Below are 20,431 nucleotides of genomic sequence, written 5' to 3'. Positions count from 1 at the left end.
GTCCAATCCTAATTTTCTAACACAAAATTGTTTATTGTAATTGACTAACACAAAATTAGGAAATACTAATTTTCTAGCACAAAATCAGACTTCCTATACTTGCTCAATAGGAACCATAAGAATTAAAAAATAGAAAATATTCTGTTACAAAATTTATTGGATTGATAGCTCAAACCTGTGTAGGATATGCTGAGGGTGCCAAGGGGGTGTCAACCAAGTTGAGATGTCCGGGTGCACCTTCTGATCCAAAGGCTATTTAATTTCTATGTATGTGTCTCTTGTATTTCAAGCATTAGTCTCGTTTCATTATTTCAATGAAGAGACTCGTTTACTTTTCAACAAAAAAAAAAAAAAAAAAGAAGAAAGAAAAAGAAAAAGGAAGCTCAAACCAGTGTATTAGGCCAACCTATCATAGAATGATAGAAAACCAGTCTACATGGTCCATCTAGAAATTCAGCTTGCCAGTAACCTTACTTACCTTATCCAGAAATGGATGGCGCAAATAGCATATATGATTCTGATCTCCGCTGTGCTGGTTGAATGAAAACTATAGTCCAAAATAAAAATTTGATTGATCTTCAATTCTTCAAAGCTTTTAGCTCCTGAAAATAATACATGCAGGATGTCCTTTGCGTTTTGGGTTTGTTTATTTATTTTTCCTGTAGTTTGTCTATAAAGTTAATTAATAAATAATTTGACCATATCTCTTGAATTGTTTACTATTTCTTCCCTTGTAGTCTGTCCCTAAAATTAATAATTGATTTTCAATCTTCCATAGCATCTTAATTAGTAGAATATTACTCTGGTTGACGACCTTACTTGAACTGGATCAGTGTCCTTGAATTCTAAGAATATTACTCTGGTTGGTTTTAGATAATGAGACTTGTGCTGACAATACAAGATTTAATTTGTATTGACATATCAAGCATGATAATCAGTACTCTTAGAAGTTTATTCTTTATTTCAGTTAGTTAGGTTTGTAGCGGCAAGTCCAGGCAATGTAAATGATCATGGGCATGCCACCTTAAAACATGCACTGGAGCTCAAACCTTACATCGAAGAACCGGTTTCAAATGATTCGACTAGATCTTTGATAACTAGGGGTCTAGATCTTCGCCCAAGAATTAGACATGACTTTATCCTGTCAAGTAAGCAAGCTGTCAATGAATATTGGCAAACTTTGGAGTACTGTTATGCCACTGCTGATCCCAGATCTGCTCTGCTTGCATTTCCTGGGTCTGCTGTTCGTGAGGTATTTGTTTAAACTTTTAGCAGCATGCGTACCAATAGTTATCTATAGTATGCAAATAAAGTAATTTTAGGCTCTGATGAATTACCTTTATTTCAACATTTCCCAACAGACATTTCTTTTCCGTTCATGGGCTTCGACTCGAGTTATGACAGCTGAACAACGTGCTGCACTTCTGGAGCTTGTGGCAAAGAGGGACCTAAAAGAAAAGCTTTCATACAGAGAGTGTGAGAAAATAGCAAAGGATCTGAATCTGACATTAGAGCAGGTAATAAGTGATTCTTATATTATACAGAATGTACATATGCATGTGGTGCGTATTGCACTTGAAATTTTCATTTTCTTCATTGTAGCTAGAGAAATTTTTTTTCCTTTAGTCTTTTTTTGGGTGGGGGCTATAAGAGTCAAATTTATTATATATATTTTTTTGAAATGGAAACGAGCCTCTTCATTAGTAAAATGAAATGACACTAATGTTCAAAGTACAAGAGAATTATACAAAGAGCAAGAGATCCTAAGGATCAGGAGGTGCACCCGGACATGATAAATTTATTATTATTAATAGAAGTAGTTACAGAAAGACCTAGGCTGGGACAAAGCACACCAATCTGTCAATATCAAGAAGTCGACCCTAGACTTTTTAATAATTGTTTTTATTTGTATTCTATTTCGGCTGAAGAATGTCGTTTTCAACTTTGATGGGGACATTCCCAGATTCAAACGGATTCCCTATGACATTTTATCTAGGACATTGGGATGCCATCAAAGTAGATCTTTTTTGAGGTTCAGTGAATTTTCTGAGAGATGCATCATTCCTATTTCGTACTGCCCTGAAAGAAGCGTTTATGTGCATCTAATGCAAAGTGATTGGCGTGCAGAAACTAAAGAAATCTAAACCTCAGTTGTTTTGATCGATAGTCTTTACACCATCTTTCTTAAGATTTGGTTAGAGTGGAGAAGAAAGGTTATATAGTACCCTTTCTTCCATCCAGGGGGCTTTCTTAGTAGGCCAACAATCCTGGACACATCAGGATTGCCATGGAAGCCTAGTGGACTACCATGCTAGAAAGAAAGTTTTTAAATATTCTAGATTGTTGGCCAGGATTTAGAATCCATTCCTTGAACTTCACATCTTTTACTTATCACTAGGCCACCCATTTTTTCTGAAAAGGAAAATGTAGTGTATCTTCCTTACGTCTATTGATAGTATGAAAAGGATTTTTACACAAGGCAATACAGACTCCTCAGCCTATTCGTGAGGGCTGAATTCTCTCTCTAAGACTCAGCTTCCTAAATTACTCGAAACATGGAAAATGGTAAAACAAACCTCTATCTCCCTGTAACTTCATCAAACCCCTCCATCCAACCCCAAGACCATACAATGGTCCCTTCCGCAGCATTATTCTTTCATTCAGTAACATCCCACGTAGTCTCCACTACATTTACCTTTTTACCTCTCCTCTGGTATTGATATAAGACTGGTGGCCTAACAGAAACCAAGTTAATTAGTTTATTAATCTCACAATAGTTGTGTGCACAAGCAGAGAAGTCTTATTCCTTTATATATAGGCTAGACTTTTGGGAATATGATTATTTTGCAAGGGTTATAGCCAATTAATATAGAGGAAAGTCATTACTAACATGAGCTTAAAAACTAAATAAACAAGTAGCAAAACAATAAGAATTAAAATAGTTGCAATCTGTAGTAATTCCCTATCTAGAGCTGTAAGAATTACAAATGAGTTCTCCAGCCCCCCTCCCCCATGGAAAGGGACATCTTTATTACTAGCCATTGTGTGTGCTGTTTTGTGGGGCCTTTAGGATGAGAGGAACAATAAAGTTTTCAGGGAGATCGAGTGTTTTGTGAGTGATCTTTGATTCCTTATTAGATTAGTGCTTCGTTGTGGGCATTGGTAGCGAAGCTTTTTGCAGTTGCATTAGAAGGTCAGTGTTAGAAAATTCTTGATTGTAGCAAGATTGTCTCTAGTTGAAAGGGCAACAGATAGCTTTAAGGCCTGTTTTGGCTGTTTTGGTGCTGTGTTCTTAATTTTATTTTTATTTCCTTGTATTATTTGGTTCTTTATTTCTTTTGATGTCGTCTTTTTTCGCTCTTTTTTCAGAGCTCATATCCTTGGAACATTTTTCATCTTTTCATCTGTCAATTAAAAATTTGTTTCTTGTGTATCAAAAATCGGCTATTTAAGTCCACAAAAAGTGGGGCACACTAAAGATGCTCAAAGGTGAATTGCTTACCCTTTGGAATATCACATGGTATTGTAAAAAACCACCGGAATTCTTCTTTGATCTTATTTTCAGTCGTAGGGAAGAGCGGTCCTTACCTCTTCAAAATATAAGAAAATACCTTTTCATTCCTAACGAGAGTATGACCAATGGTCTTACCGACAATAGCACCTTCTAAGTTTCTTAGTGCTTGTATATCCCACCTTAATAGTATTGCCAATATTAATGATACCAGTAGGCAAAGAGACAAAGTTTTCCAAAATTGATGACTCTCTATCACCAGGCTTGAGTGTGTATGGTTTGTTTTTTTTTTCAAACCAGTAAACCAGGAAAGAAGTAGATGCACCATGGAAGATGAAGGATTTGATGAGAACTCTAATATCAGTGTTAATAGTATTGATGAGGAGTTTAATTCGTTGAATAAAAAATTGGTAGTGTGAGGGTTTGCCAAAAAGTCATTTGAAAAAGGAATTAGTGCACTTTCGAAAATGATTCATCACAATTCACAAGTCATAAATTGGCATTTGTGGAATTTCTTTGGTTCCAACCATCTACAAGATTGAAAAGCTTTTGGTTGCATCAACAAAGGATTTATTTATTTTTTATCACGGTAATGAGTATTGTGCTTGCAGTCCATTTGTTTGATTCACTAATAAGGCTTCTGGATGTTATTTCTTCTGCGCAGTTGCTTGGTGCAGCTTGGTAGGAGTAGTTTTGGTTACTTTGACACGTTGGCTTGTTGAAATCTTCATAGGCATTTTGTTTTCAATAGCTATTATAATATTTGGAAATATTTGCTTTCTTTTGTGGGTTGGCTTTCTTTTTGTTAAAGTTTTTATATACTTAAATTTACGGTAACCTACTAGCTTAAGCTCGTGTCAACGGTGATTTAAAATGGTTCCAGAGCAGGAGGTCCTATGTTCAAATTTCTATAATGTCATTTCCTCTCCAGTTAATATTGGTTACCACTTATTGGATTTTCTAGAATTTTTCAAGCTTACAAGTGAGGGGGAGTATTATAGTGTTGTTGTAATTAAATTTATCATAATCCATTAGTTTAAACTTTTGGGTCAATCAGAAATCTTACATTTTTCACTCCTGGAGTTTGTATATTGAACATTTTTCTATCTTCTCATCTATCTATGAAAAATTGTTTGTTGTTTCAAAAAAGCCATCTTTTATTCAGCCCAGAAGTGTTTCTGAGTTGGGCATTATTTTGATCCTTGTTATATTTCCTAGTTCTTAAAGGAGTATCCTTTCTTTTACTTTAAGTATGTATTAGTTTCTTAAATCATAATGCGCAAGTAATGCAGTGTGCATTCCTCTTTTAATTAGTGTAGCAGTTTTTACAAAATCATAATGCCTAAGTAATGCGGTGTGCATTTCTATCCCAAAATGTCACTTGCAGGTTTTACGTATGTATTATGATAGATGCCAGCAACGTCTCAGAAGCATTGATGAAGGGACAGGTAATGAATCTAGACAGAAAAATAAAAGGCATTCACCTCGAAGGAAAAAAATACCAAAAGAGAGGTCAGGGAAGCGTGCACGGCATGATGTAGTCAGCAAGCTGTTGGATGGTACGAGGGTTGCCACATTTCCTGAAACTTCTATTTCACCTATTGATGAAGATAAGCAATTGGCTGGGAATTCAGGGGAGCAAAACATCCCATTGCAAGAAATTTTTGAAGATGACGATCATCTAGAAACAGTGGAGGAATTTGGGTCTAATGAGGAAGGCGAGGCGAGCTGCTCTGTTGCCTCATCAATGATGAAGCCAACTCGTCAAAGAAGGTTTAAATGGACTGATGAAACAGATAGGTAATACGATGACAATGGCTACCAATACATGTTAATCAACCATAAATTATGAGCTTACATGTTTCTAACTGCAGGCCTTAGATCTTAAGGTTGTATTAAAATTGTTGAAATATGGTGCATTAGCCCTAAGAGCACATTTGTCTTTTCTTTTATGCCTACTAAAATTAGGGCTTCCCTCATTCTATTTAATTTGAGTTTGTGGTCTCTTGTATGTATGAAATTAAAAATAATAAAAACTTCTCTATCGTGGTTTTTTCTCCTTGAATCAGGGTTTTCTATATAAACCTTGTGTTATCTCTTTTCTCCTTTACTTTCAATAAAAATGATCTTCGTGAATGAAAGTTTATTAAATAAGAAGTTTTGTTTCCTTTAAAAAAAAACATTTATCTAGTCTGCCAATGTATGCTTTTGGTTCGTTTTTGGGATATGAAAAAATGTTAACGATTCCTGCAAGCTGTAAATTTATATGTCGATAAGAAATCCAAGCTCTAGTGAAGATAGCAGGATTAACTATGATTATGTTTCCTTAAAAGTATATGATGAGTTTTTGGAGTTTTATTTTTTATTTATTTATTATTATTATTATTTTTTCTAAAAAAGGAAACAAAGTAGTGAAAAGATCTTAATGCTCAAAATACAATGAAAATAAAAATTAAAACAAAGCAAACACTACTAGAACAATACAACAAAATTAAGCAGAAAAAATAAAAGTATTCCAACTACAAAAATTAAAACAAATGCATGTTATATGATGATTTTCAAAGTTTCGTGTGAAGATACTCTTGAATTCTTAATGAGAATGTGAAAAATGTTAAATTACTTTTTTCTATACCTTCCTTTCTTGCATATATCTTTGCTTTAATGAGACTTTTGTTCTCCTTTCAGACAATTGATCATCCAATATGTCAGATACCGTGCAGCTCGAGGTACAAGATTTTCTCGAACAAATTGGTGTTCTATTTCTAACTTACCAGCACCTCCAGGTACTTGTAGAAAACGAATAGCATGGCTGAATGGTAGCGTAAGATTTAGAAAGCTTGTAATGCGGCTTTGTAACATTCTTGGCAAGCGCTATGTGAAGTATCTGGAAAAATCTAAGAATGCATCAGTTCATCAAGATGACCCCAAACTGATTTTAACTAGCTTAAAAGGGAAAGGTCTTAATATTTGTGGCAGTAAACATCACAGTGAGGATGCTCAGGAACAGTGGGATGATTTTGATGATAAAGATGTAAAGATGGCTCTTGATGAGGTTCTTCATTTTAAGAAGATGACGATGTTAGGGGACTTCAGAAGAGTTGGATCTGCCTATGGTGATTTCGTGGATGCAAATGTTAGTGCTCAAGAGCATTTATGTTAAATTGCTTTTCCTTTTTCCATTTTAGAATGATTTTAGACATAATTGTTTGTTTTTCCCTTGGATTTCCATTTCCTGGAATCTGAATTTACCATGTCTGTCACCCAGAGTGCAGAGCTGGAAGGAGTGCAACATAAATTCTCGAGGGGAAGATCAAAGGCAAGATGCTTTCATCGGAGGCTGATGAAGATTTTGAATGGCAGGCATGTCAGCAAAGAAGTATTTGAATCATTGGCTGTCTCCAACGCGGTGGAGCTATTTAAGCTTGTTTTCTTGAGCACCTCAACAACACGAGAAGTACCTAATCTCCTAGCTGAGAATTTAAGGCGTTACTCAGAACATGATCTTTTTTCAGCTTTTAGCCACCTTAGAGAGAAGAAAATCATGGTAAGTTTTGTCCTCAAAATAATAATAAATAGTAATATTAATATTATTACGGGAAATTATTTTCAATGACAAAACTGCTAAAAATATTTGCAACTAAAAGCCAAACAGCCGAATTTTACTATTTATTTCTGTCTATCGCGGTCTATCACAGATAGGCTATGATATTTTGCTATTAGTTGTAAATATTTTGGTTCATTTTCCTATATCCGAAAACAACCCATTTGAGGGGAAGTTTTGTTTCTAGTAAAAAAGCACCAGGTATTCTTTTTGACTCTATTTTCATCATCTCCATAGAATATTTTGGGAGGAAGTCTTCAAATTATTCTCTCTTTCACTTTCTTTAGTGATTTTTTATTTTAATTTAGTCATGTTCTAGTTTTCTTCTAGGAAAACAATGTTGCCTAGCTTATAAACTCTTTTATATTCGTTTCTTTTTTAATGTTTGGTAGCTATTCATTTTTATTATTATAATACCTGTGATTTCCCAGTTACCAGTAGCATGATTTGGATCAAATTTGAGATCAGAGAGAAAATTGAATTAGCAGTTTCAATATTTAGCATAGACCCATAAGAAATATACAAATTCATGTGCAGCCTTCGTAGATTTCATGTGTTTAATATTTGCCGACTGGTTCTAAGTTTTTCTAGCATAAAGTTTCTTGCCTTTTTATTTATTTCTTTCTTTCTTTTTTTCTTTCTTTTTTTTTTATTTATAATTATTATTATTATAAAGAAACAAAACTTTTCATTGATATAATGAAAAGAGATTAACGCTCAAAGTTACAAGGAAACGGAAATAAAAGAAGAAAAGAAAAAAACAACAAAAGCACTATAAGCATCCACAGCCCAATGCAAATCAAAGATCAACCATGAAAGAAAAAGTTTCAAATACAAGCAAAAGTCTTGAAAAGAAAAATACAAGAAAGGCTTATAAAGATAACACTAAGCATCCTTTCAAACCAAAAATTCGGCAGGTAATACTTTGACAGCCAAAATCCACAACTGATGATACATTGCCTTCAAAGATGCTCCTAAAAAAAACTTCAAAGATGCTTGATCAACCGAAAAAGAAGCTGCTGGAAAACAAGTTTCTTGCCTATTGAGTTGTTTTGCTGCTGTTTGAGAAAGATTAATGATTAAATCAGGAGAGATCTCTGGCAACGCATGGAATAAATTTTCTTAATTAGAGTAAAGGAACTGTGGGATTAGTGAGTTGAGTTCAGTCCTATGCTTTTCTTTATTTGATTTAAAATATTTTCCTTGCTTTCTTTTATTCATTTCCGGTCTTCAGTATTTGTAGTTCCGAGAGGAGTTCTTATTTCTTTGATGTTCCAAGTAGATTAAGTTGCTTTCCTTTTTGGAAAGAAATTCCTCTTCTTCAAGCTTTGAGGACAGCATTTTGGGTTAGACATTTTAGATGTGTGTGTGTGTGTGTGTGTTTACCAATTTCCTACTTTTCAGTCTTGTGAGAGAAGTTATATCTTGGTGTTCTCTTTCCAAACTTTTTGCTAATTTTTCTGTTCAAGATTTATGTTTGAATTGGAGTGCCTTCATTTCCTTTGTTTAGTTTTTGGTCTTTTGTTTGGATTGTCTAGAATTTGTTTTTGTTAAGTTTATTGTGTTTACTTTTCGTTTTATTGTATTTTGAATCTGACACTTCAATTGAAGACATTTGCTTAAGATAATTGATTAGTAATTATTCCCCCCCCGACTCCATTTACCTTGATGTTTGTGTGAGTATGTGTCTTGTTAACTGTTAATTGTTTTCATATCTGCCAGATTGGAGGCACCAATGGCGACCCTTTTGTTCTCTCTCAAACTTTTCTGCATAGGATTTCAAAGTCGCCATTTCCAGCCAACACTGGAGAGAGAGCTTCCAGATTTTCCAAGTTTCTGCATGAAAGAGATAAAGATCTAGTGGAGAATGGGATTAATCTTCCTGCTGATTTACTATGTGGAGACATTTTCCATTTGTTTGCTCTAGTTTCTTCGGGAGAGTTGTCCATTTCTTCTTGTTTGCCTGAAGATGGTGTTGGAGAACCTGAGGATGCGAGAAGTTTAAAACGAAAAGTTGATAGCGAACACTGGGGTGACGCTTGGGCTAAAAAGCTGAAATTTGCACCAACAGATGGTGAAATTATTTCTCGTCGAGAAAAAGGTTTTCCTGGGATCATGGTTTCTGTCTGTCGTACTACAATTTTAAGAACAGATGCTATGGAGCTGTCGAACAGTTGGAATTGTGTTGATGACCAATATATTAGTGGGAGCGACAGCTTCTGCATTCCACCTACTGACAATAGTATTTCATTTGATCATATGGAATCACAATATGATACTGATGGAGTTGTATCTCTACTTGGGAATCGTTACGAGTCAACTTGGCAAGCTATGACAGCTTTTGCAGATCATTTAATGTCAGTAGAATGTGATCAACCAGTGAGCGTCATCTCCCCAGAGGTCTTTAGGTTGGTTTATTCTGCAATTCAGTTGGCTGGTGATCAAGGTTTAAGCATGGAGGAAGTGTCCCAGGTGGCTAATTTACAAGGTATAGATTCCAACTTTTGCATGTTCTTTAGCCATTTTCTTATCATATGATTTTAGAACATAAGGATGAGTAAATTTATGATCAGTGTTGTGTTGTATATTATAACTGAAAAGCCATATCTTACGACTGAATTAGGAGAAAAGCTGCCACAAATTATCGTTGATGTCCTCCAAACATACCAACGAGTACTGAAGGTTAGTGTGACTTCCATAGTAATTTGACAGCATAAAGTTTTGTTTTTTAGTTTTTTATTTTTTATCATGTAATCATATCCGTATGTTCACGTTTGCTAATGTACTGGGGCTGACGATATCTATTACATGTTCTTTTTCCTAGAAAAATATTATGAGTCCTAAGTTTTGAGTATAGTTTCCATTTGATTCCTACATGTTAAAAAGTTACATTTTTTCCCCCAAGTTTTGTGTTTAGTTTCTATTTGGTTCTTAGGTTTCAAATGTTATATTACCTTTGAGTTTTGTGTTATTTTCCATTTAGATCCTATATTTCTAGACTTAACACTTTTACCCATGAGTAACTTACTTCCTTTTCATTGTATCAATGAAAAACTTTGTTTCCATTAAAAAAAAAACATGAATAACTAAATGCTCACTTTTAGTTCCTAGTTAAGTTTCATTTATTTAATTTAAAATAACTATCCTGTGATTTTTTAATTAATTTTAATAGTGATCGAAGTGAAAATTATATTAATAATACTTAATTTTATTATTTTAAATTAATTAATAGAAAATTAACATAATTTACTGAAAGTGAATATTATTGAAAACTCAAGGGCAAAGATGTAAAAAAATCTTGATACCTATGGATCAAATGGAAACTGAACTCAAAACTCAAGAGTAAAAGTGTTAACATTTTGGAACCCAAAAAACAAATGGAAACAAAAATCAAAACTTAGGGATAAAAGTGTAATATTTTGAAACCTAAGAACCAAATAGAAATCATACTCAAGTTGAGATCCAAAAAGTATTTTTCCCTTTTTTCCTCGATAAGAAAGAGGTAAAGAGAGGTATCCTTCTGGATGGATAGAAATAGACAATCATTAAACCAAAAACTGGGCTAGACTCTCAAGTATATGCTTTGTTTTAAAAATTGACTTCAAGTTGGAAAAAGAAAAGCATGAAAGGAAACAGTCACTGATGTGGCTCAGTATGAATTTTCCTATTATTATGCATAGTACATCATTGGACAACCACCAAGCAAATCAATCTCCTTGAGCTTAAAACTTTTTGCTAGCGTTTGTATTTGTGGTGAGACGTTAGCGGTTAGGCTCGATGTTGAATTATTCTGGTTTTGCATTCTGTACAGGTTAATTCCTTTGACAGTATTCGTGTTGTTGATGCTTTATATCGTTCCAAGTACTTCTTGACTTCGATAGCTGGTTTCAATCGAAATCGTGTTACTCCATCAGTGGATATGCTTGGGAGAAGTGATAGCCAGATGGTTTCGCATCCAGTAAATTACAATGTTGGAGGAAAAAATCCAGAAAATCACATTTCTGATGGTGCAAATACTCAGAAGGAGAAGAACATGATTGTTGGTGAGGTTCACAAAGTAACGGTTCTCAATCTTCCTCCAGAAGTTGATGACAACACAAAAGAAAGTGAAACTATCAGTATTCACCAACGCACTCCCAAGGATAAAGCCATGTTAACTACAGTAGGGAATGAGGATGGATTGTTTTGGGCCTCTTCTGGTGGTTCAAATATGCCAATACTCCCGTGGATAAATGGAGATGGGACAACTAACAAAATTGTCTACAAGGGGCTTAGAAGGCGGATGTTTGGAATTGTAATGCAAAACCCAGGAATACTGGAGGTATGTTTTTCTGATCTTCTGATATCTTTCGGGACTGTTTGTTGGCTTTTGGATTGTGCCATTGGATCTGTTTTCCATTATTCTCTTTAATTGGTTCTTGTTGTGTGATTGGACTCCAAAACAGTTTTCCTACACGTATGTGTATATATGTTGCTATAGATTTCTTAGTTATTGAAGTTTGTTAGTTTTTTATTTTTTATTTTATTTTTATTGTAATTACATTCTATTAGAGTAGGACCCCAATGTATGTATATATATTTGATGTATTGAATGGGACAGAAAATGGGGTATTCTCTCATAACATTCTATTAGTTCACATAGAAAAAATACGTTGAGGATCACTTAGGGTTGTTGGAGTCTTCTCTTTCAAGTGATGCAAGGGTTTGAAATTTATTTTCTTTAGATAAGAAACATTTCATTGAATAAATAAAATAAATGGGATACGCCAAAGTACCTAAAGGTGATTACAGAAGAGATTTTCTATTGGAAACTAAATAAGAAAGCTAAAATGCTTAAATGGGTGCCTAGTTTTGCACCAATACAAAACTGTAGATAGAACCAAATCCATAAAATTATCAAAAACAGAAAAAGAGTATCTAAACAGACGCTTTTGTTCTCCCCCAAAATCTAGGAGAAAGCTTGCAAAATCGTCAACTAAACCGTCTTCTTAGAACCATGAAAAGGATGCCCCACCAAGAGAGAAGCAAGAACACCAAACATATTATTTGAGCAAACCAACGGCCAACCAAAAACTTCCAGAACAATATGATAGAAACAAAAAGGACAATGCAAAAAAAGATGAGCACCAGATTTCGAATGGTCTCGACACATGAGACACCAAGATGGAGAGATAGACATGTAGGGCATATGACGTTGTAGACGATCAGCTGTATTAACAAAACCAAAGGCATAGCTTCCGTAAGAAAAAATTGATTTTCTTAGGGAACTCATCCAACCAAATTGCAAAATATAGATCTTTGACAAGAGGCTCAACGATACCCATGAAATCATCCATAAGAGATTTAATACAAAATGACGAAGAAGGATTAATAGTCCAAATCCAAGAGTCAAGTGTAAGGCGACAACCGACAAAAAACTACAATTGAGACAAAGAAGCCCATTCAAGAGTCTCTAAATCATTAAGATTACAACCAAGGCGTAAATCCCAAGCCTTAGATTACCCAATCCATGAATCAGCCACTTTAATGTCAGAAAAATGTGCAAGCTGAAACAAACGGGAGAAAATGTTAAAGAGAGCACAACAGCTAAGCCAAGGATCCTTCCAAAAAGAAATGGAGTACTAGTACCAAGGCTAATCTGAGTACAACTAGCCACCAGATCAATAGTCTGACAAATAAAACGCCAAAGAGACTTGGAAGAACCATGAATAACAGTCGGCCAAGTGCATGAGGGAGAATAATACTTTGCCACAATTAACCTTCGCCATAAGGCATCTTGCTCATGCAGAAAACACTAAATCCATTTAGTCAAAAGAGCTTTTTTTCTTTTATTTATTTATTTATTTTTTTTTTTGAAATGGAAACGAGATTTAATAAAATGAAATGGAATTAATGCTCAAAGTACCAAGAGAATTATACAAAACAAAGAGCAAAAAAGGCCAAAGGATCAAAACCAAGACTAAAACTCAGCCCATACAACAAAGTAACAAGAACAAACGGCTCCAACATAAACCAAGACTAGACAAAACAGAACGAACAAATACAGAAAATACTCAAAAGTAAATTAACTAGAGAAAATCTGATCCAAGAAGCAATCCGCTAGCAATCTTGGAAAGTGAAAGCCCGCCAATTTAAGCATAGGTCCTGAATGGAGTAGTCTTCGAAATGCTTACTTAATGTGCACCAAGACGAAGCAAAGGTGAAACAGATTCAAAAGTGTTTGTCAGCGAGTACAGTCATTCGAAAATTAATCCACATTCTTCAACTATAGACTTCAGATGTGATGGAATTTCAGAATGATGTAAAGGAAAAAGACATGAAGTATCTGCTACTTCTAAATTCAAATTCACTTCCTCGTGAAACAGAGTGTTCAAATCATTCCAAAGTTATTGAATTTTGCTGGTGTTTCTTGATCAAATTTATCCTCATAGCAAACTATATCCTCACTGCTTATACTAAATGGAAATTCACTGGCATAATCAGAACTCATTTTCTGGCTCGAAGTTAAGGGGGAGCAAGGGGTATCTCTCATAAATTGAACCTCTGAATTAGGATTAAAAACAGAGTAATTAAATTTATGGGTTGAAGCTAAGGTAGAAACTGACTTCTTGGCGGGTGTTGGCAGTTGAGCATGCACACAACAGGCTTCTAAATGGTCCGGTTAGTCTCTGAAACAGTTGATTTAAGGTTGACTACAAGGAAATTACCAACACCAAGACCTCCCATCAATTTGGGACGTTGAGTGATCTCCCAATTCACATTATGCATGCCAACATCTCCACTAGAGCCCTCCCAGAAAAAATCACAAATCAATTTATCCAATCATTTGATAATTTCACAAGGAGCATGATATAAAGATAAATAATGTGCGGGCAAAGTAGGCATAGTAGCCCGAATAAGAGTATGTCACCCACCTTTTGAGATAAAAGCATACTTCCAGTTGTGAAATTTAAGTCATCACTTAGAGGTGGCTTTTTGTCAACAACTTCTCTGAAGGGAGTGCCATCTGTCATAGAGGAGAGAACTTCTACTCTTCAAATGAAGCCATGCATGGGTCTCACGTGCTGCCAGATTGTCTTACTCCAAGACTTAGGAATTAGCATGTGCAAGACTATCTGCCGTTGGTTGTTCTCAGCTCACTTTTTCTATTACATTTTGTCTGTGCTTTGTTGGGGAACAATCTATTTAGGAGTGATACTCTTTCGATAGAGGTGGATTTTTTTCTTGGGTTCAAGCTGTGTTGTTATTAAAATTGAATCCTCTGGATTGGTGTAATTTAGCTAAAGGAGCTAAATGGTCCATAGGATTTGTTCGACTGCAAGTGTACCTTATTTGCCAATGGTTATGCTTAGATTTATGGAACTCTCTTCCCATAGATAGCTTATTTCAAAAGCTGTCATTAGTCATCATTCGAATGTAATTTAGGTCCAACTGGAGCGCTTCTCTTTTATGCAGTTTATGAAATGATAGGAATTTCAGTCACACAATGCATGATCCTGAGAATAGTGTTCTGTTAGTTATTTATTAGACTGTTAATCTAACGCCTTGCAGTATTTTGAAAATAATGTGGTGTTTCTTGTTTACTTGTCATCCTTCCATGCTTATGTATTTTAGTAGAATGGCGATCGTTTCCTTAATAGGTTCAATATGTCGTAATGTTTTTCCATCTTTTCTCTTTGTTTTTTTTGTTAGGTTGACATTATACAACGGATGAATGTCTTGAACCCCCAGGTAACCTAAATTTCGAATATATACCTACAAAAGTTCCATATTGTCTGTGCTAGGTTAAGGTCTCATAATAAGTTTCCGCAACTTAAATTTGCTTGAATATGTGATTTATTTATTTATTTTTTGAACGAGAGAGAACTTTTCACTTAAAAGATGAAAAGTGAAACTAATGGGAATAAGTAAGCTGAAAATTTTGTTTTTGCTGATTCTATGCTAAAGAGATCTAATGGGGGGTGCTTGAAATGGGAGAAAGCCAAATACAACAATCGGAACTTATGATTGTGATAAAAACACATCCGAATTCTCTTACCAAACAAAACAACCTAAGGGTCATTTTTGTAATTATATGATAGACACCATCAATTTAAATTGAAAGATCATTTTGTAATATTTCTTTTGGGAGAGGGAATGCCATATTCCCTTGTTCCTCGGGTTGTTTTGGTTGGGCTCCTTGCAGAGATGTCCACAGGCGGGGATGACTTCCCCATCTCCATCCCTGCTCTCCATTTCATTCCCTATCCCCACGAAATTCCTCATGGGAATTGGGGCGGGGATTCCCATGGGAAATTTGCGAGGATTGCGTCTCTGTTGGAAATCTTTTCCTATTTGGTCTTTTTTCTTTTTTTAAAAAAATCAAGTATCTTAAATCACTATTATGATTTTTTTTTTAATTAAATAGTTAAATTTCTCACTTATTTTTTTTTACATGGTCAATTCCACATGGACAATTTGAATTTAAAAAGAAATTACTCAAATTTTTTAGAAGGAAATAATTACCTATCAAATTATTCATATATATAATCTAAATTTAAATATTCAATTTACACATATTCATTATCTTGACCATTAAACAATAAAACTTGAAATTTAAATGTAATATTTATTATTATAATAATAACATAACATTATATTATTATAATAAATTAAAAAAGGGCTATAACGGGGTAGGGGTAGGGGTGGAGAATGGATTCCTTGTCCCCATCCCTTTTAAGCTTACGGGAAATTTTTTCACCCTCCCTCTCCCATTCACCGCCTAAATGGAGAATCTCGTCGTGGGAAAAATGGATATCTCTTGATATTCTCTTGTTTCTCATATATATATATATACATGCCTGCCTGTATAAGTTAGATCATTTTTCGAAATATAAAAGTGTGGGAAGTATTTACTGACACCATCTGTCCTCAGAGTTGTAAGAAGCTGCTAGAGTTGATGATTTTAGATGCTTACATCATAGTGAGGAAGATGTATCAAAGTAAGTTCAACGGGTCCCCTGGTATTCTAGGGACTCTTCTCAGCAGGAGCTACAGAGAGTCGAAGTTTGTTTACCGTGATCACTACTTTGCAAATCCCAGGAGTACATCATTGCTGTAGGTCGCCACTCCCATGTTCTGCTTGCATGCTTATTGCTCAGGTACTTATACCAATTGCCTTTTCTTTCTCTCCACCTGTATTTTTTCCTTGTTTTCTTGAGACAAACTCCACCTGCAATATCTTTGGCTTATTTTTTGAAATTGAAAGCAATTTTCTTAAAAAACTTTTCCCATAAAATGTATTAGAAACTATGCAGTTGAATTCCTGGTTGACATAAATTTTCATTGGTAGACATGATATTGTAAACTTGTAGTTTCCTTTGATTATATCAGTACTTTTTTCTTTTTGGTGTTAATTTCCTTGAACACCTTGCAGTCGCTTCACTAGTCAGTTTTTGTTACTATTCTTCTTCTGCTATGCATCAATTGGAGCGTTTTTGTTACTCTAACCATGTGAGATTCTCTATATCTTTGTCTCATTTCTCAAATGATCTAGTGTAATTGTTTGTTTTTAAAAAATAATTAAATGATATGACTACTGGAAAGGGGTTTTCTTCCCACAATACTGCTCTTAGGGTCTGTTTATTTCACCGTTATTGCCATGAGATTTCAGACCTATATTTAATATCTGTGTTTGTTTCACAACATTTTACTTTTTAAAACCCAGGATATTATTATCCAAGAAATTTTAAAACCCATTTGACATGGATTTTTTAATACCTTCCATACTTTTGGGATTCTTATATTTAGAGGATGGATAGAGCCTGATTAATTAATAATTAATATCAATTGATTATTATTATGAATTTTAATTAATTATTAAATATAAATATATTATTTAGACTTGATAAATTTCAACTAATACATTTCCATGATATTTTATGTTATCTTAACTATTTAATATGAATTTTTATTATTAATTATTAATATTTTAATTAATTTATATTTACTTAATTATTTTTATTAATCAAATAAAATAATGTTTTTGTGAATTGCTAATGAAAGGATAAATAATTAAAATGAAAGAGGCCTGGGGTTCTGCTTCTGGTGGCAACATGCTATGGGGTGGCGGTCCCGCTTATGGGGTCAAATCCTATACGGAAGGAGACTCTATTTGGTCAAAGTCACTTTCCAGAAGAGATCAAGTCGTTTACTTCTTATTTGTGACTCAATCTTAAAATATTCATTTAAAGATATTTTAATTGATTATAATTTATAAATATAACAATATATTAAATAGTTAAATTTAATTATGACTACATTACTTGTTCTGTTACATTTGATTAAATAATTAATTATTTTTTATTTCCATATACAAAATTGGTAAATCAAACACATTCATTTAACTTTCAAATGTCAATTATCTTGTATATCTAAATACAGACATTAATTATCTCAGACATTTAAAACCCTGACATTTAATATTCATATTTATGAAATAATATCTATGATCCAAACAATCCAAATAGATTTTTTCAAGTGTCAGGTCCGATGGTTTACTCAAAATTCTATGTTGATTCTGGCTTAAGTTTCACCTCTTGGATTCAGGCTTCCTAAATTTGTTAAATTGGATGAACACATCCAGATGTTGATTCTGATGTCATATGTTTGACAGAAAATTGTGGTGAAGTTATTTATTTTCTAAGCCAGCAAATGTTCAAGTTTGTGGAACCTAGTCATCAAGCTGGCTCAATCTAAATTCATTTGAAGTTCAGCTAAAATATGGTTCATGGAATCTCATGAAGGTATGAGACGCCATTATGATGACACTGAGACGAAGGATGATGAGGTTTGTGCCAAGGATTTTGTTACGATATATTTTATCGGGGTACAGTTATGAGCCAAGTGTTTAGGTTTTGGTTAGGGAAGGGGGTAAAACCAAGTATATTCTCAAGAGTCTTAAGATTGATAGTCTGTTGTGTACTCTCCCTTAGTTTAACAGAACCTGCAGAGTTTGCAATAGAGAAGATGTAACAACCTGTATATATTTAGTAATCTTCTTTATTCTCTTTATTTCTCTTTCTTGATTTGCTCAAATTATTTTTGTTTACTATATGTATGCAAAGGAATGCTGAGATCTCGATAGGCCTGCCCTTCAAAATTTCAACAGAATTCATTAAAAAAAAACTGTATTGATCTGAAAAATAAACCCCCATCATCTGCCCAGTTTACTTGAACTTTATGATTCTGACTCTTTGGTATGTCGATCTGTTGGATTCTTTGATTTATGTTTTGAAATCGACAATAAAAAAAGCAAAGCAAGTGTAAACAGTAAAGAAACTGACATAAAGTTTTACTTAGTTCACTAATAATGGGTTAGCTGGATCTACGGAAGAAGAAAATAACAATTTATTATTAGAGAGGAATATCATGGTTTATATTTGGCACTTCTCTAAACTCTAGGTTTAAAAACATATTCAAGGTTGATTACAGATTCAAGGCATTCCAACAGTTTGTGCCAATTAATAGCACATTCTAACCAAATCCAATCCAGTCAAGTTGGTCATCATCTATGACCTTGTGGGTTTGTGGATTTATGGTAAGTTTATCACTTCATTTCCTTGGTGCATCATAGCTCAGATAGAAAGATAAACTTCGTATCACTGTTTTGTTTCCCTTTGCTTTCAGGTGATGATGCTGGTAACCCACACACTGAAGGAAACCTTTCAATCACTTGGTGTTGGAAGGAATCAAAGCAGCATTAGGACACCTATCCCCTACACTGCAAGAGGCTGTTGCCATAATCATATTTTGAATATTTTGTTATATACTTGGTAAGTTATTTGAATTAACACTTTGGAAGAGGAAGTTTAAGAATTTAGTCAAGAGGCAACAACAAATCTTCAAAAAAAAAAAAAAAAAAATGAAAGAAAAAAGAGGTAAATGAAAATTTTAAACTAGTTTTCTATTTCTAGTTGATACATAACATAAACCTCCAATTATAACCCACTAGAACAGAATATAACAAAATCTCTTGAGGAAGTGAATGGATATTTATATTTCTAGTTGATACATAACATAAACCTCCAATCATATCCATTCTTCTATTTAGCTATGAAGGTTTCTAGTTTCTATTTAGTCTCTAGGTTATTAAATATTACACATTTGGTTTTTTAAGTTTTGGGTTTTGTTTCAATTTAGTTCATACGTTTCAAAATGTTATAATTTTACTATCGAGATTTGAGTTTTGTTTCAATTTGGTCCATTGGTTTCAAGATTTTACATTTTTAACCTTATTTTTTTTTATTAAATACTCACTTTCAATTATTGATGTCAATTTTTATTAATTAATTAAAAATAATTATGAAATGAAATTTCAAATTTAATAATAAAAGCGATAAAAATGGTAAAACATAACTGATTATAATTCTTTTAATGATTTTAAATTATTAACATAAATTAATACTAAAGATGGAAAATGAGTATTTAGTGAACAATTTAGGTTAAAAATGTAAATCTTGAAACATATGGACCAAATTCAAGCAAAACTCAAATATCAAAGGATAAAATTGTAACATTTTGAAACTTAGGGACTAAATTGAAACCAAACTCAAAAAACTTAAATAACTAAATGTGTAATATTTTGAAACCTAGAGACTAAATAGCAACTAGATCAAAAACCTAGAGAACAAAAAGATATTTTTTTAAAAATTTTTTCTTTTTCTAAAAAGGGGATTTTAAAAAATAAGAAAATAAAAGAAACTATTTAAAATTTTAATCTTTTTTTATAGAGGCTGATAGAAGTCTATTAATGATAGAAATTGATGATTCGATGCTAAAATGGTACAAAATTCAAAAAACAAAATGAAATTTAAGCCTAAAAAGATGAATACTGAAATAGTGTCCAAAAGAGGAAGTTACTATTACAAATATACATTGCTAACAAGTTGAAAATAAATGACTCCAACGACTAGTTTTTTATTTTTCTTAACAATATTACAAACTTGTAACTGATTGGTATAAACTATAAATACCAGATTAAATTTGTAAATGAGCAAGGTTGTCATTTTTGTAAAGTTAAGAAAACTTATCTGCAAATCTTCAAACATGGATGTAGGCTGATTTTGGCCAAACCACGTACTTCCTTGTATTTCGCTTCTTCTCCTTCATTAACTAAGTGTGCATGTTTGTGTTCTTCAAGTTCCTTGCAGAAATTCGCCATTGATAGAAGTTGTGAGTTAGTGAAAGAGTTGAGAGAGATATTTTCATTTGATTCCAAAATCAAAAGAACCTAATTGAATTTGATAAATTTTCTTACCTCCCACGTGGTGTTCTCTCCA

General features: G+C 33.5%; 1 protein-coding gene across 13 annotated transcripts in view; it reads left to right on the top strand.

Moving 5' to 3' along the window:
* Positions 1-19,072, top strand: part of LOC120090216 — a 59,796-nt gene extending 40,724 nt beyond the window's left edge. Inside the window, exons 8-20 of one of the 13 annotated variants that reach the window (XR_005485455.1) lie at positions 968-1,252; positions 1,362-1,517; positions 4,899-5,311; positions 6,197-6,644; positions 6,777-7,055; positions 8,835-9,600; positions 9,736-9,794; positions 10,924-11,433; positions 14,805-14,843; positions 16,027-16,252; positions 17,767-17,940; positions 18,585-18,690; positions 18,780-19,072. Coding sequence is in view for 5 of the 13 variants with exons in the window: in XM_039047809.1 (XP_038903737.1) it covers positions 968-1,252; positions 1,362-1,517; positions 4,899-5,311; positions 6,197-6,644; positions 6,777-7,055; positions 8,835-9,600; positions 9,736-9,794; positions 10,924-11,433; positions 14,805-14,843; positions 16,027-16,212 (3,141 nt within the window). In the remaining 8 variants the exon portion in view is untranslated. Of the gene's footprint in view, positions 1-967; positions 1,253-1,361; positions 1,518-4,898; positions 5,312-6,196; positions 6,645-6,776; positions 7,056-8,834; positions 9,601-9,735; positions 9,795-10,923; positions 11,434-14,804; positions 14,844-16,026; positions 16,253-17,766 lie in introns of all 13 variants that reach the window. The other 12 variants (XR_005485456.1, XR_005485472.1, XR_005485474.1 and 9 more) reach the window with 12 other exon arrangements.
* The last annotated feature ends 1,359 nt before the right edge of the window (positions 19,073-20,431 follow it).

Source organism: Benincasa hispida, chromosome 1, assembly GCF_009727055.1.
Source record: "Benincasa hispida cultivar B227 chromosome 1, ASM972705v1, whole genome shotgun sequence".
NCBI classification, from domain to species: Eukaryota; Viridiplantae; Streptophyta; class Magnoliopsida; order Cucurbitales; family Cucurbitaceae; genus Benincasa; species Benincasa hispida.
The sequence above is the reverse complement of the archived record's forward strand: the minus strand, read 5'-3'. Positions and strand labels throughout refer to the sequence as shown.